The 16,788-nt window shown below is 37.1% G+C and overlaps 1 protein-coding gene across 1 annotated transcript; it reads right to left on the reverse strand.

Moving 5' to 3' along the window:
- Positions 1 to 1,150: 1,150 nt before the first annotated feature.
- On the reverse strand, positions 1,151 to 14,565 carry LOC108699075 (extracellular calcium-sensing receptor). The gene is made up of 5 exons (XM_041572559.1): positions 14,308 to 14,565; positions 5,124 to 5,966; positions 3,153 to 3,380; positions 2,636 to 2,759; positions 1,151 to 2,058 (listed from the first exon to the last, which is right to left on the reverse strand). Exons 1-5 carry the CDS (start codon positions 14,563 to 14,565, stop codon positions 1,151 to 1,153), a joined length of 2,361 nt encoding a protein of 786 aa, XP_041428493.1.
- Between the last annotated feature and the right edge of the window lie 2,223 nt (positions 14,566 to 16,788).

A 16,788-nucleotide genomic window follows, 5' to 3' on the forward strand; every position in this document is an offset into this window, starting at 1 on the left:
GGTATTTTTCATTTACCGGTAATTGGATTTATTCGAAATAAATATTACATCTGAGGATCTCTTGACGTCTTTTCAAAATCTTAGGAAAAATGTTAACTCAGTAGTATCGGTTTATCCACCTTGGTTATGGATTAGTATTCTAGAACTCAAAAGATTTCTTTTTGTCTGCAAAGAGCAGAATGTCGATTTAATTTCACTATATTTGGTTGTGTCCATCTATTAAAAAGCTTTGGAAGAGTGTCACATGTTTTATTAAAAGGTCAATTAATTTTGATATTATATTGAATTCGTATTTTGCATTATTGGGTATTCTGTTGATAAATAATGTTTCTTCAGTCAATTTTCCAGTTGAAATATTTAATTTTTGCTGGTTAGTTATGGCAGCTTCCCAAATATCTATATTTTTGTGTTGGATTAGAGATAAGCCTCTGACTTTGAAAGATGTATTTTCATAGTTATATAATTTATGCATTCAACTGGTCATTAGATATAGAGTTGATGATTTATCTCAAAGGAGTAAAATGGAGCACAGATGGTCTTTTTATGTTGCAACTTTAGATGACAACAAAAAGAAATTTATACACACACTAATGGGAAAATGTGGCTAAAAATGTAGTTATTTTATATAAAGGCTAAGCCATTCACATAATTTGCTGATTTACTCATTAATTCTTTTTGATTCGTTTTTCTAATTAATTTTGTCAAGCTTGAACTAAAGGAAAAAAAACAGGTCCATTTTTTTAACATTACTTGTTTTTATTGTTTATTGTTCTTGTGTAGATTCTTTTTTGAACATCATTTGCATGAAATTGTAGAGACAGGTGTATGTGATTGTCAAATAGTCATGTAAATTTTATTGATTTATTTTATTGCAAACTCAATAAAAAGAATTTGAAAAGAAAAAGAATTGGATTTCTATTCGGACACATGAACTATGTCTAATGCTCTATAAGTGAGAAGAGGCCACTCCTACCCCTTTAATGGCTCAAGTGAGTAAGTTCCTCTTCTTGAAACTTTATAGACGAGAAAGCATGATTTTTATAAGAAGTACTCTCAGCTCATGTAAGCATTTAATATTTTAAACGGGGTAAAAACATTGAGCCCCTCCCACCCCCAGCTCCATGTCTATGGTATTCAGTACTTATGTCCCTCAGTTCCTGGCAGTCCTTCCAGTGATATACTGTTTGGTGTTCATTTCTGGGTGCAATAATATTATATAACATTTTGGAATAAAAATACAAACAAGAAGTCCAGCACTTGAGGATAGTATAGCAAAGATTTCTACTGCCACCATCTGTTTCCCCTTGGTACTGAGGTAAGCGGGTATAAATGTCAGCCAAACACTGGCAAATACCAACATACTGAATGTAATGAACTTGGTCTCATTAAATGTGTCAGGGAGCTTCCTCGCCAAAAAGGCAACTAATAGACTAATAGCTGCCAACAAACCCATATACCCCAGCACACACGAAAATAACACCCTAGAGCCTTCATTGCACTCAATCACTATTTTCCCTATTTCTGCCGCCATATTGAATTCTGCAAATGGAGCTGCCCTGGTCAACCAAACAATGCACAGAATTAACTGAACCATTGTGCACACAGGGACAATATAAACAGGTATTCTCATTTCAAACATTTTTTTCAGTTTACTGTCTGGATTTGTGGCACTAAATATTATTATGACAGTGACAGTCTTTGCTAGGATGACTGAAATGCAAAATGAAAAAATAACAGCAAACAGGACCTGGCGTATCATGCACGTCTTCAGGTTGGGTCTACCAATGAATGGCAAGGAACACAGGAAGCCAAACATGAGGGAGATGAGAAGTAGGTAACTGAGCTCTCTGTTATTTGCTTTTACTATGGGAGTCTTCCGTTTAACTATGAACAGGCAGAAGACAGAAAACGTAAGCAGACAAAACAAGACTGAAATACAGGCAAGAGCAGAACCCAACGTCTCATCATAAGAAAGGAACTGAATTGGTTTTGGAAGGCATTTTTCTTTCATGCCGTCAGGCCATTTGTCTTCTGGGCATTTTAAACATTCACTGTCATCTGGAACAATAAGAAACATAGGGAAAAGGTAATTATGGACTTCATATAAAATCAAGCGAAAAACAGACAAGACATGTTATTAATATCTAGAGCTTATATTCTATAGAGGCAATGTATCAAATGATAATTTTTCCAGCATTACAGTGTAACATTTTTCTAATATATTCTTTCATCAGTTCTACTGTTTTTGACATGAGACATAAAACAATGTTTATGCAGCATATTAGCTTCAGTGCATTATCTGCAGAGAAGATATTATTCAGAATATCAAAGGCAATGTACATTCCCAGATTATATTAAATAGAAACTAAAGACCAAAAGTATCCTCTGACTGTCCTTTTTCTCAACAGCCTAGACATAGACTTATAGGGATTGTTGGGGTGGAACAGAGTTTGCTACATCAATGGAAGCTTGAACCAAACTGCTATTAAAGTTTGAAGGAAACAGAACACAACCCCTATGCCAAAATAAGAATAGTAAAAACCAAACTTTAGTTCCATTTATAAGAGGAGACACATTACTGGATATTAGTTGTTGGGCTTTGTCCCAACGGCAATAGAATGTTAATGTTACAAACCTTTTGGGTTGAGGATCTCTCCTTCAGAACATGGCAGACAATCAAAGCAGCAGATCTTTTCTCCTTGAATGGTGGCTCTTCTGTGGCCTCTTGGACAAGGGTCACTGCAGACTGAGACAGGGATCTGAAGAATGGTGCATTGAAAATAAATTAAATGTATTGACCAACCTCAATTACGATAACCCAATATTCAGTCATACATTTTCAGTTGAAGATTCTAAGAATCATATTTCCTTTGTAACTTAGAAGTTACTACTCAATACTCCACGAATGGACATTTTTATGTTTCATTTTCATGTTTCTGGGTCGGTGTGTTGAAAGGTATCTTCTGTTCATCTCAATGACTTGAGGCATAAGTGGGGGGGGGGACATGGGACAATAGCTTACTGCTGATTTTAAGTGTTTATTTTTAGGACAAAAATTAAGATCTTTCTTGTATCAAATTTCATTATGTGACATACATTATGATATTTCTGTGCAAAACATCAAATAATTTAAAATGTACAATAGAGCTTACTTTATCACGTCCAACATTCCATAGAATCTTGTTGTCCAGTATCTTGAGTTCTTGGCCTTTTGGAGCATGTGCATCAAAGCCACCAATGTAGACATACTGATTGCTTCCATTAGGGAACATCTGCCAATTCAAGATGTCCAGATAGAGAGGAACATCCCCATTTGCATCAAAATATATTTCATCTCCTGCAGTGTTATTAAACTTAATATGTTTTATATAATAAAGTAGCTAAAAAGGAAATGGAAAATATTATTGAAATATCTACAAGTGTCTATTATTGTTTGTTCATGTGGGTTTTCATTGTAAATCACAATAAATCGGGGTTTCGATAGAATTTATGTCAGGTTATTTTATGTGATTTATGTGATACCCTCTTTGTTCTAAACTCAGCATATTATTATTATCCTTTATGAAAAGAATGTGAGCCCTTAGTGACAGTAGTTGAGAGTCACTGGGATGCTGGGGGGGTGTAGGGTTTGTAGGGGGTCATTCATTTTCTGGATGTTTCATTTAGAGGTCGAGATTCCTGAAAATCCACAGTTAAATTTTCACTTACTCACTACTTTCATTTTATGATGTAGCCTCAGTTTTGGCATGTAAACCTAGGTATTGAAAATATGTTTACGTTTCTGATGGGCTGAATGTTGAACAGGTCCCATCAACCACTGACCCAAGAAGCCTTGATTGTTGATCTGAACATCATTATCAATTTTTAGTTTGGTCAGATCTCATCTTTAATGCAATTACATTTTACTTGTGTACTTAAGTCTAGAATTGCTGTCTGCTCATGACCCTTGAATGATTGCACTCATGAAAAACACTTTAAATCTTAACAGCAGCTATATAGGAGCTAATGTATAGTACTTGTTTTGAAAAAAAAAAGAAACTCTCGGAAATTATTTACATACCACACGTAGTAAGCTAAACAAAACTTTATTACAAATAATTAAGTAAAAGAATTAAGACTACATCACTGCAAATAAACAGTCATCATCATCTGCACCAAGTGACTAGGAGATACTGATTCAGTCGGCAGAAAGCCCCATGCAGTACACAAGGGCCCTAGGAAGCACATGCATTTGCTTCACAGGAGAGATCTCAGCCAACAGAATAGGGACTAGGGATGCACCGAATCCAGGATTCGGTTCGGGATTCGGACAGGATTCGGCCTTTTTCAGCAGGATTCGGTCGAATCCTTCTGTCTGGCCGAACCAAATCCGAATCCTAATTTGCATATGCAAATTAGGGGTGGAGAGGGAAATCGCGTGACTTTTTGTCACAAAACAAGGAAGTAGAAAATGTTTTCCCCTTCCCACCCCTAATTTGCATATGCAAATTAGGATTCGGATTCCGTTCGGTATTCAGCCGAATCCTTCGTGAAGTATTCGGGGGTTCGGCCGAATCCAAAAAGGTGCATCCCTAATAGGGACCCCGGTTTTTATATGCTCTAATAAAAAATGAACTCATATCCTTATTAAACCACTTGGTCAACAACAGATCTTGCTTCCTATGCTTTCATCAGGAGATGGCCAGCAGCAGAGATCTTATCAGCAGAGATCTTATCAGCAGAGATCTTATCAGCTATTAGTGCTTGAGTACATAGTCTGCTCCTGACTATAATAAAGGAAGCTTCTATGAGATCTTCCAGAAGTCATATACATATTGAGAACCAGCAAAAGTCATAAACACATTACGTAATTGAATTCAGCAGTTCCTTTCTACAAGGCTATTTTGTATACAGCTATGATGTATGTATGTATCTCTAAAGCTCAACAGTGCCTTACTTCAAGGCTGTTTTGTACAAAACTTTATTGACATATTACTCAGAGTCAGCATTGTATATATACAAAAACTTCTCTCATTCCAGTACTACAGTAAATTATCTGCATATGAGAAGTCCCTGAGGGACCATCTCTATGGCCATATATAATGTACAAGGTCAGTGGAGGATATTGGCTAGATATACTGTACCTGCCAAGGTTGATGATCATAAATATTAGCACAAGTCCCGTTCTTGAATGGCCCTTTCCCTGAAACACAGTTCTTCATCTGGTGCAAAGCATGTGCTACTGTGAGGACTGCAGTATAGACTTTGTGTGTAAATCTAAACTTGTATACATCAAATACTTCCGGATCAATACTGTCCACTCTCTCCTTTCCTGTGCACCAAACAATATTTTCTCTAAGTAGTGCCGGAGATGAATTATTGTAGGTGTCACTTTCTGGCCAAATACATTGAAATGCATTCTTCCAAAAAGTCTTTATTAGAAGATCATCCAAAGAAATGGATGGGTGAAGGCTATAAAGAAACTCCTTAAATCCTGGAATTTCCCCATTTTGAACTGCTATTCCAAGACTTCCATTTAAGGTGGTTAGAAATTCTTTTCTAGGGAAGTCAGATGATATGGTCCAACTGGTAGTGCCCAGCCATACCTTGTCAGTGATATTATGAAGTGATGCCTCCTCAATTAATGGGATAATGCTTTCTATAGTGCAATATGCAATGATCACTTTTGCTCTGGATTTCTGGATGACATCAACAATACGGTAAATAGATTCCATGAAGTTGACTAAAGGAAGTATCTCATGAAATGCAACACATCCACCATTCTTCTCAATCTCTCGAGTTACCAGCTGAGACCCTGATCTTCCCAAGTCACTGTCTGAGGATATGATACCCACCCAGGTCCAGTTAAAGTACTTCAACAACTGAGCAAGTGCAAAAACCTCATAGTTGGCGTTATTGATGGTTCTGAGGAAGGACGGGAACTGCGTTTTATCACTCAATGAAGGGTGAACTGAACCATAGCTTACCTGTAGTGATATAAGTTGATATCAGAGAAATATATTAATAGTCAGACTGTACTTTAATTTAATTTACTAAAAACATGCATTTTAATAGAACAGGCATCTAGAATGATATAGTAATTAACAGATTATCCAATAACAGAACAGAGAATTGCAAAGAAATACATATGTTGTAAGACCAAGAAATAGGATGGAAGAGATGTTAGTGGCAAAACAGGAAGTAGTATCTACCAACATGAGAGGTTGCCATCAATGTTTCTGTCTATTCCAAATTGTTTTATGAAAGTCACAATGTTTAGCTGTGCAATTGTCTAGATGTAGTATCTATGAAAGGTGTATGATGTATGGTTTAATAGGGAAGCCCATTATCAACAAAGCTCCAAAATACAGGAATGTAATTTCCCAAAGCGTCTAGTTTAAACACACAGTACCCAATTGTCATTTTTGCAATTAAAGTTGATTATCAATTTTCTGCAGCAAACGGAAGAGGTGATGCTGAACTAGCATACCACTCACAGTCCATCAGCCATCAATAGGTGACATTTATTAATTCTGTGGCTATTTATTTTAATGACCATGGGGCACATTTACTAAGTAAATCAATTATAAATAGCACTTTGCAGTCATAGCTACTGCCTTGGATTCGTCCTGCTTCCTATTATAATACTGGCCACATTTACTAAGCTCGAGTGAAGGATTCGAATAAAAAAAACTTCCAATTTCGAAGGTTTTTTTTGGGTACTTCGACCATCGAATAGGCTACTTCAACCTTCGACTATGACTTCAACTTCGATTCGAACGATTCAAACTGAAAATCGTTCAACTTTTCGACCATTCGATAGTCAAAGTACTGGCTCTTTAAAAAAAACTCAGACTACATACTTCGATAGTCAAAGTACTGGCTCTTTAAAAAAAACTCAGACTACATACTTCGATAGTCAAAGTACTGGCTCTTTAAAAAAAACTCAGACTACATACTTCGCCACTTTAAACCTACCGAGCATCAATGTTAGCCTATGGGACCTTCCCCATAAGTTTTGTAAGCTATTTCTGATCGAAGAAAAATCGTTCAAATAAAATCCTTCGAATCGTTTTTACTTCGTATTTGCGGTAAATCCTTCGACTTCGATATTCGAAGTCGAAGGATTTTACTTCGAGGGTCAAATATCGAGGGTTAATTAACCCTCGATATTTGACCCTTAGTAAATGTGCCCCCATGTGTCTATATGTGTACCTATTTATTGTGTGTTAATATACACTTTAATAAATTAACTTATTAGATATATGACTACTGGAATTGACTGCAGAAAGATTGATATTGGTATATTTTATTGTAGTGAGTACAAACACTAAGCACTGTATAGAGGGAATTCCATATTTTGCTCAAACTACAATGATTATTGGCATGCCTGAGGATAAAGCTAATTATGCATTTTCTACGGTCATTACTGGCATCTCTAGTGTTAATGCAATGCTTTCAGTGGCATTTCTGGATTCTCTGGGGTTAATGCAATGCTCTGATTCCATTTGCTGCAGTGATATTACCAGTATGTCTGGCATTCACATAAAGCTGTGTCTAAGATGAATGCATGCTTACACATTTTCCTCCATAAGTAAGAAAGGCAGAAAGTTTGTCCAGGTGCAGTAACCCATAGCAACCTATGCAATGTTCGCATTTAAATAGATTGCCAGTATGTGCTACCTAATGATTGAAATAAATGAGAAGAACTGTACCAAACGTTACACCTTATATTACACAACCCCCGTTATTACCATATGTGTATGTAAAGTCCAAGGGTCTCAGCAAGATGTTTAAATTGGGGCCTATGTATGCTGATACTGGATATGTTCCTTTTACATACCTATAAACAAATCTGGACTGGGATTCAAAATAGGACCTGGCATTTCAAGTACATAGAGCCCCACCAGCCCACTAAATAATGTCTGTCTATATTTTATAGGAGCTCCTGGGGCATTTGCTAGAATCTACAGTCTGCCTATAAAGTGTTGTAAGCATAAGTGAATTTGTGCAAATCATAGTTTGGGGGTGAAATATACAAGATGTGACCAGTGTCGGACTGGCCCACAGGGATACCAGGAAAACTCCCGGTGGGCCCAGGTGTCAGGGGGCCCTTGTGCTGCTAAAGATTTGGCCTATTTCATGGCCATTTCCTATTTCTTTGAGAACAAAGAGGCTAAATAGATGAAATAATTGATTATAATATGTAACAAATAGAAACTAGGAAAATAGAGGTTGAGTGAGGAGAATAATAATAATAGTACTGAGAGTGGGCCCTTGGTCTATGGTTCTTTGGTGGGCCCCTGGTCTAAGGTTTTTGGGTGGGCCCCTGGTGTCTCAGTCCGACACTGGATGGGACAGAGATGGAAATCATTGGTTTGCAGCCTAGTTGCCTTTAATGGGTTAATATTTGGTTTATTTTCACATCTGCAGTCTGTAGAACATACAACTACTGTTCTTTTTGGTGCAAGGCTGAGGCATACTACAACCTTTGCCAACAAACCAAGATGAAGCTGCAACAGCAGAACTCACCCGACACATCCTGTCTCCTCTCTGATCGCAGCTCTCGCGATAAACTGGTCACTTATCCCTGTATTAACTTGCTTCAGAGCGCTGATCATAGTACATCCCGGAGAACGCTCAGTTTAATAACAACTTGGCTTTATTAAGGCACATATTCAAGTTACATTGCAGCAGCGGATGTGCAAAACTAACGTGTTTCATGCCTATATACTTGGCACTTCATCAGAGTCATTTAGTTAACACGTGTCTCCATACTTAAATAACGTCACACAGGCATATCATTAATCATTTAAAGGTAAAACTTTCAAATAAGAGCTTGGAAATGCTGACCTTCCAAGTATTAAATACCTGTAAACTCCTGATAGCTTTGAACTGGGAAAAAATACAAATACAAAAAGTAACTAATAACTTAGAATATGAAAAAGAAGCGCCAAGAGGTCTGACAAAGAAAAGAAGAATACAAGAAGCATATAAACTTTGGCTACCTAAGACCAAAACATAAAGCCTACATTGTCTAGGACTATCTTTAGTAGTAACTACCCTGGTTAGATTTATAGTTAATGTTAGATCTTACTCATTAGAGAAGTATATGAAGATACAATGTATGTATTTGTTGGGAAAACACAATGAATACGGTAAAGAGGAAAAAAAATAATTTAAAGGTAAAATATCCCTTAAAAAAAAAAAGGTGAATAAATAAGTATAAAAAGTGAATAAATAAGAGATAGTGGGGATGCTATCAACAAATTCATTAATGTTGAATGGAGACAAGAATATATGTGGGTGACAATTGATGTCACAACATTGTACTCCTCCATCAGACACAGGGATGGATTACATGCATTACAATATTGGTTAAGGGAAAGGGATTTTTATTCACAACAGCAGAATCAATTTTTAGTAAAAGCATTTGAATACCTATTGAGCCATAATTTTTTCATGTTCAATGGAGAGTATTATATATAAAAGTGAGGCACGGCGATGGGGGCGCAGTTTGCACCCTCTTATGCAAATTTGTTTATGGGCTGGTTTGAAAAACATCATATTTTTGGAGATAATGCACTATTTATAGATAATATAAAAGGTTACTATTGTTTCATTGACAATTTGATACTGATTTGGGAAGGGACTGAAACTCGATTGCAGTTGATTGTGGACCATTGTAACACTAATGATAACAGCATTAAGTTTACATACAACTGTAACCACAGCACAATAGAGTATTTAGATATACAGTTCAACTCAAGATAGGATAGGAAAGATACGGATATTAGAGTCCTGCAGCGGGTCGGGTACCCGCGGATACCCGCTGGTTACCCGCAAAAACCTGCAGTACTCTGCGGGTTGCATTTAGAAGTTCCAGGTGCGGGTATACCCGTGGGTGGGCGGTTCTGCGGGTTTGCGGGTTGCGGGTTGGGCCGCGGGTCTTCTCAATATCGATGTTCGCTCCTTTCTTCTGGTCACATCTACTTCTGATGACGTCACTTCCGGTTTACAATGACAGCACTTCCTGTTTCACTCCTTTTTTTCTGAACACGTCTACTTCCAATGATGTCACTTCCGGTTTACAATGACAGCACTATCTGATTCTTGATGGTCAGCGGGTCGCGGGTCCGGGTTGCGGATAAGGTACTTGTGGGTAGGGTCGGGTAGCGGGTCCAAGCGGGTAAGAATGTGGGTTGCGGGTCCGGGTTGCGGATTGCAGGTTGCGGGTACGGGTCGGGTTCGGGTCCCAAAAAATGGACCCGCGCAGGACTCTAACGGATATCTACAGGAAATCAATCAGTAGGAATTCCCTTCTGCAGGGAGAGAGTAGCAATCCTGCACCCCTCTTGGGTGGCATCCCAGCTGGTCAGTTCATATGTGTTAAGGTGGCCATAGATGCAAAGATGTCGCCAAACGAGCAGATCTTTCCCCGATATGCCATTAATGAGCATGGCTATATCGGGGGTAATCTGATACGATTACGATGTGCCCTGGGCTCCGGCCGGATTGGTCGGGTCAAAATCAAACCTGTCTGATCGACCAAACGACCGATCTCCGCCGGACGAAAGATGTCGGCACTCTCCACACACGATCCGAAAATCGTACGAATCCTCGATTCATATGATAGGATCCGTGCGTCTATGGCCAACTTTAGATGGAATTTTTCCACCTGGGATGCTTTCCAGGAGAGATCTATGGACGTGTGCGACAGACTTGTATAGAGGGGCTACCATGTGGATTGTATTAAGAGACATACGATAAGGCTGTACTTAGTGATAGAACAGATTTGCTGTCCACTAGAAGTCATAATCATAGGAAGAGAGAAACATTTGAAGTGAATTGAATGTGATTTAATAACTACATTTAGTATGGAAGCTAGAGAAATACAACATACAGTATAATTTTGAAACACTGGGGAATATTAAAATCAGACCCAGTCTTAACACAATTGGATTTGAAAAAAAACACAATTTGTATATAGATGTGGATACAGCTTGAGAGAGAGAGTGTCTCCGAGTATGTTGCCAGATAGAAAAGAACACAGTAATTCGTTGAGCCCTTTTGGTTCTTACAAATGTGGTTCCAATATCTGTAAGTGCTGTAGATTTATAACAGTATCAAAAGAAATACAGAGGACAGTGACTAAGAATAGATATAAGTGTAAAACATATGCAAATTGCCGGACTTCAAATGTCATATACCTAGCTACTTGTCGTTATGGAAAGCAATATGTTGGAAAGACAACCAAGCGGTTGAAAGACTTGAAGGTTGAAAGAATTTTGGAACATATAGCCTGTATTATTAATAGATTAGACATCTCGTCTGCAATAGCTGAAGTACATGGAGCTAATGAACACTTTGTATCTTTCCAGGCACTTAAAACAGTGAGATAGGAAAGAGGAAAGGAGACAGTGATACACTGTTGTCCAAAAGAGAGCTTAAGTGAATGTCTTTATTAGATACAGTTATACCTAAGGGGCTGAATAAGGAATGTGATATCAAATATTTCATAGAGTAGGCTCAATAATATGTACAAGGGGAGGGACATTAAAGGAGATCTAAACCCTAGAAATGAATAGGGCTAAAAATGCCATGTTTTATTTACTGAACTTATTGCACCAGCCTAAAGTTTCAGCTTGTCAATAGCAGCAATGATCCAGGACTTCAAACTTGTCACAGGGGGTCACCATCTTGGAAAGTGTCTGTGACACTCACATGCTCAGTGGGTTCTGATTGGCTGTTGAGAAGCTAAGCTTAGGGCTCGTCACTAATTATCCAGCAGAAAATGAGCTTCCCCTGTAATATAAGCTGATGCTACAGGTTTGCTGATTTTTAAATTCTGATGCTAATTGCACTGGTTTCTGTGCTGCCATGTAGTAATTATCTGTATTAATTACTAATCAGCCTTATATTGTGACATTTCTATTCTATGTGTACTGTATATTGTGAGTGGGTCCCTAAGCTCAGTAAGTGACAGCAGCACAGAGCATGTGCAGTGAATCAGCAGAAAAGAAGATGGGGAGCTACTGGGGCATCTTTGGAGACACAGATCTTTACTGCTAAAGGGCTGTGGTTGCCTTGGGCTGGTACAGAAGCACAAAACATAACGTACAACATTTCTAGCTACTTCTTTAGTTTAGCTTTCCTTGTCCTTTAATATTCTATAGCAACTGTATTTATAAATTATAGGAACTAATAAAGTAGGGAGATTAATGATGTGATAATTTAATGGATTTCTATTGATGGTTTTTAAACCTTTGTATAAAATAATATGTCACATGACTTCTGTTAATATATGTTTATTGATTAATCACACCAATGCACAATTTAATTATACACGAGTTTTCATTATAGTACAAGATTATGTATATGGATGAATTAAGATTAAAATTGATTTGACTCACATAATCACATCATAGCTAGATTTCTTGGAAATAGACCTTCCTAAAGCAATAATAGCATGCTGGGGTCCTCTAGTGACCAAACAGAGGTATAACCTTTTACTTCAAAAAAATCTCACATGCATGCTTGTAAGATAAAAAATATTGTTTTATTAAATCATTTTTGAAATATCAAAAACTCCCCACATGGAGCCTAACGCGTTTCATGTTTACCTAGCACTTAATTATAGGCAGTGAGTGAGTAAAACATAATCACATCAAACATGATTTATGATGGTTTACTATGTACACATAGTTATTAATTTTTTACACGTATTTATTCACTTTTTTAAAGGGATATTTTACCTTTAAATTATTAATGATATGCATGTGTGACATTATTTAAGTATGGAGGCGTGTTCACTAAATGACTCTGATGAAGTGCCAAGTATATCGGCAGAAAATGTGTTTGTTTTGCACATCAACTGCTGCAAGGTAACTTGAATATGTGCCTTAATAAAGCCAAGTTGTTCTTAAACTGACGATTCTCTGGGATACACTATGATCAGCGCTCTGAAGCCAGTTAGTATCTACTATAACCTTGCCCCTTTACTATATGTCACAAATGAAATTCACATGCTTCCTGGCATGGCTAATGAACTGTACAAAAAGACTGTGTATGTCTCTGGGGGTCATTTATAAAGTTTGCACAGCGCATATTTTTCGCAAATGGTTGTATTGCGCATGTTGAACGTTAATATATTGCACTGTTCTGCCCGTCTTTCTGTTTTTTGCGAATTCGCAGTGTAAATAAATTTTATAAAATGACGCGAAAATGAGACGGGAGTTTGCGCTAGCGCATCCAATGTGCGAGGTTGTTGTGCGCAAAAATAGCATTGACAGTAACTTAAATTTGCAGTTTGCAAAACTGTTTTGCGAATATTTTATCCGCCACCGAAGTTGTGGCGTGATTGAGTCGCAGAGTGAGCTCATAAATATTCGCAATTTGCGAATTGTGACATATTTAAAAAGCTGCTATAGACATTCGCATTGTGAAAAAAATTTCGCAATTCTGTTTGCACCCACTTAGTCCGCTTTATAAATATAACATGCACAGGGCAAATGTATTCACTTTGCAAAACATCTGCCCTGCACAAAGTTTATAAATGAGCCCCATATGTTTTTTGTAAGCCAAACTTTTCAGACTTGCCTATGGTCTTATATTTTGTGAAGACAGACTTGCATGGCACTGTGCTACACAGTGTGTTAGATATTTTAATGATCCCAGAATCTAATTTGTGTACCTTAGACTGGAATATTAAAGGTTTCTGTAAGGATTAAGGTTGTGGTAGGATGCACATTTATATACTTTGCGCAGGGCAGATGGTTCGCAAAGTGAATATATTTGCCCTGTGCCTGGTTATATTTTTAAAGCTGAATAAGAGTGGTGCAAACAGAATTGCAATTTTTTTTTTCACAATGCGAATGTCTATAGGAGCTTTTTAAATATGGCAAATTTCGCAAATTGCAAATATTTATGCGCACACTCTGCGACTCAATTACGCCACAACTTTGGTGGCGGATAAAATATTCGCAAAACAGTTTCGCAAACTGCGAATTTAAGTTACTGTCAACGATATTTTCACAATAACCTCGCACATTGGATGTGCTCATGCAAATTCCCGTCTCATTTGCGCGCCATTTGCGAGAATTGATTCACACTGCGACATTCGCAAAAAATGGAAAGACGGGGAGAGAAGTTCAATATATTAGCGTTCAGGAAAAAACATGTGCAATACAACCACTTGCGAAAAACATGCGCTGCGCAAACTTTATAAATGACCCCCACTGTTTCTTATATGATCACCTAACTATACAGCAATGTTGAAAAGCATATCTTTCTTATTAAGTTTTTTATATATAGGAAGCCATGATGTACCTGTGGGTATCTGTACAATCCCAAGATCCTGGCTAGAGGTATTGAAGCCTTAGTGGGCAAATCACCAATAATAGCCAACGGCATGATATCTTTATTGCAGTTAAAATTGAGAACCACATTTTCCTTCCCTGACAAAATCCATTCAGCTCCCATTAATGATCGCACTTCATTGAAACAAGAATCATAGAGTCTGAAGCCCAGTGTTATATTGGGCAGAAGATCATCAGATGCATTAATCTCCATTATAGTGTACACCATCGCAAGGAAGAAGCGATAATATCTGAGATGGAATCTAATTAAAAGGAAAAATCTGTCAAAACTTAACAGAGAATTCAAGGAGCTTAAACTTGATGAAGGTTTCACCATCACTTGCAGTTATGTCCCAGTATATGAACAGACACAACAAACATAATACATTGCTATACAAGGATAACAAACAATAATTAAAGATAAAGTTATCTCAGTTATATTAGATCCCATTCTTTAATATACAGAGGAAAACAAAGTTATATGAATAGGGTAGAAGGAAAAGAAGCCAAGAGAAGAACATACTGTATATCTGCTAAAGAAGAATATCAGGGAAAGTGATGGGCAAATTTCACCCTTTTCTATTCGCTGAAAAATTCGCAAATTTCCTGCGAAATTCGCAAAACTGTGAAAAATTCACGAAACGTGAATATTGACACCCGTGTGTTAAAGTTAATGGGCATCCGAATAGTGTTGAAGCGCGATGGTTTTGACGCAAGCAACTTTTCCGATGTGCGTCCAAAATTCTTTGAAGATGACGAATTTTCGCCATTAAATCTCCGACAGATTTGCAAATTTATTCGCCGGTGGTGAAACGCATCTTTTTCAGTGAATTCACGCCTGGCAAATTTATTCGCCCATCACTTATCAGGGACACTGGCTAGTATACACAGAAAACGCATATATATATATATCCACTGTATGACAATTATTTGTGCTGTTGATGAAATAAATGTGCTCAAGTACAAAATGATAAAATGAAAGCCTACCTGTTGCACTGAAGAGGTTGAGGCTTTTCCCTAAAATTAATGACAGGGTGAAACACATCTGTGTGAACTGAAAAGAGCCCCCCTAATGTTATATCTCCAGCCACAGAATAACCAATGACATCTCCGCTGAGCAGATTGCACCCTTCTAATAAAGCTTCCCCCATGCCAGACTTATAAGTCATTAGTAACAAGATCAGATGGCAAGTAAAGATGGAAAGGAAATACATATTCCTCATAAATGCAGGGGATCTGTTTGGAAACCTTCGAATGAGAAGAGAAACAATCATTCAAGTGTTCTCCCTTGTACTACTTTACTGTGAAAGTATTCAAATAAAATGAGAAACGGATACAAAAAAAGTAACAGCAGGAAGAAATGGAGAATGCTTTTGTGTCTGTAAGTGAGAAAGTGTCTGTAGGTGTTACATATGTGTGTCACTTTCCTAGTGTAGAGCTCTGTGTGTTGGATTGTCAGTGTGTTGGATTGTCAGTGTGTATCTCTGCTGTACGTATGTGAGGGTGCTAGAGTGTCACAGTTGGCCACAGGTCAGTGTAAGTGGGTTCTGGGTAAACTGACTGTGCCAGTAGGGGTTTGAGATAATAGCACTAAAAGCAAAGGGGTCTCTGTTCAAGTAAAGGCAGCGGTCGGGGTTCTCTGCCCTAAATGGGTTATGTGTGTATGTGGGGGTGTCAGTAGGTAAGGGGGCACCAGTATAGTCTGGGGGCAGCTGCAATATGAAGAGCTGCAAAGTTCAAAACCCACACTGTGACTTCAATAGCAAACAAATCATACACACAACCGTACAAAATGATCACAAAAATGAATATAGTATTTGAATTATATTTCAGTGTTGTCTGTTAAAAAAAGTAAAAGGGGACTTATTCTTAGAAATTAGCGAATAGATTTTTTATTTACAGTATATATATATATATATATATATATATATATATATATATATATATATATATATATAAAGGTCATGTTTGCTTTTTTCTTGTCAAATAATTATTATTTTATATTTGCTATATATATTTGTTTTGAAAAATCTTTTTCTTGCATGGTATCGCTAACACGAAATTATTTTGTACAAAGGAGACATCTGTGAAAATGTTAAATAAAATTAAGGATATTAAAAAAACTTCATTTGTTCATATTTCATAGTAGCAGGCCACAGGCCTATGCCACATTTGTATGTGTTTATATAAGTAAGACTGTATATATAAGTATCTATCTATCTATCTATATATCATCTATCTATCTATCTATCTATTTATCTATGTATCCATCTATTATCTATCTATCTATCTATTTATCTATCTATCTATCTATCTATCTATCTATCTATCTATCTATCTATCTATCTATCTACAGTATCTATCCATCTATCAATCTTTTTATCTTTTTATCTATTTATCTATCTATATATCTATCTATTATCTATCTATCTATCTATCTATCTATCTATCT

The sequence above is a fragment of the Xenopus laevis genome, chromosome 8L (genome assembly GCF_017654675.1).
Source record: "Xenopus laevis strain J_2021 chromosome 8L, Xenopus_laevis_v10.1, whole genome shotgun sequence".
NCBI classification, from domain to species: domain Eukaryota; kingdom Metazoa; phylum Chordata; class Amphibia; order Anura; family Pipidae; genus Xenopus; species Xenopus laevis.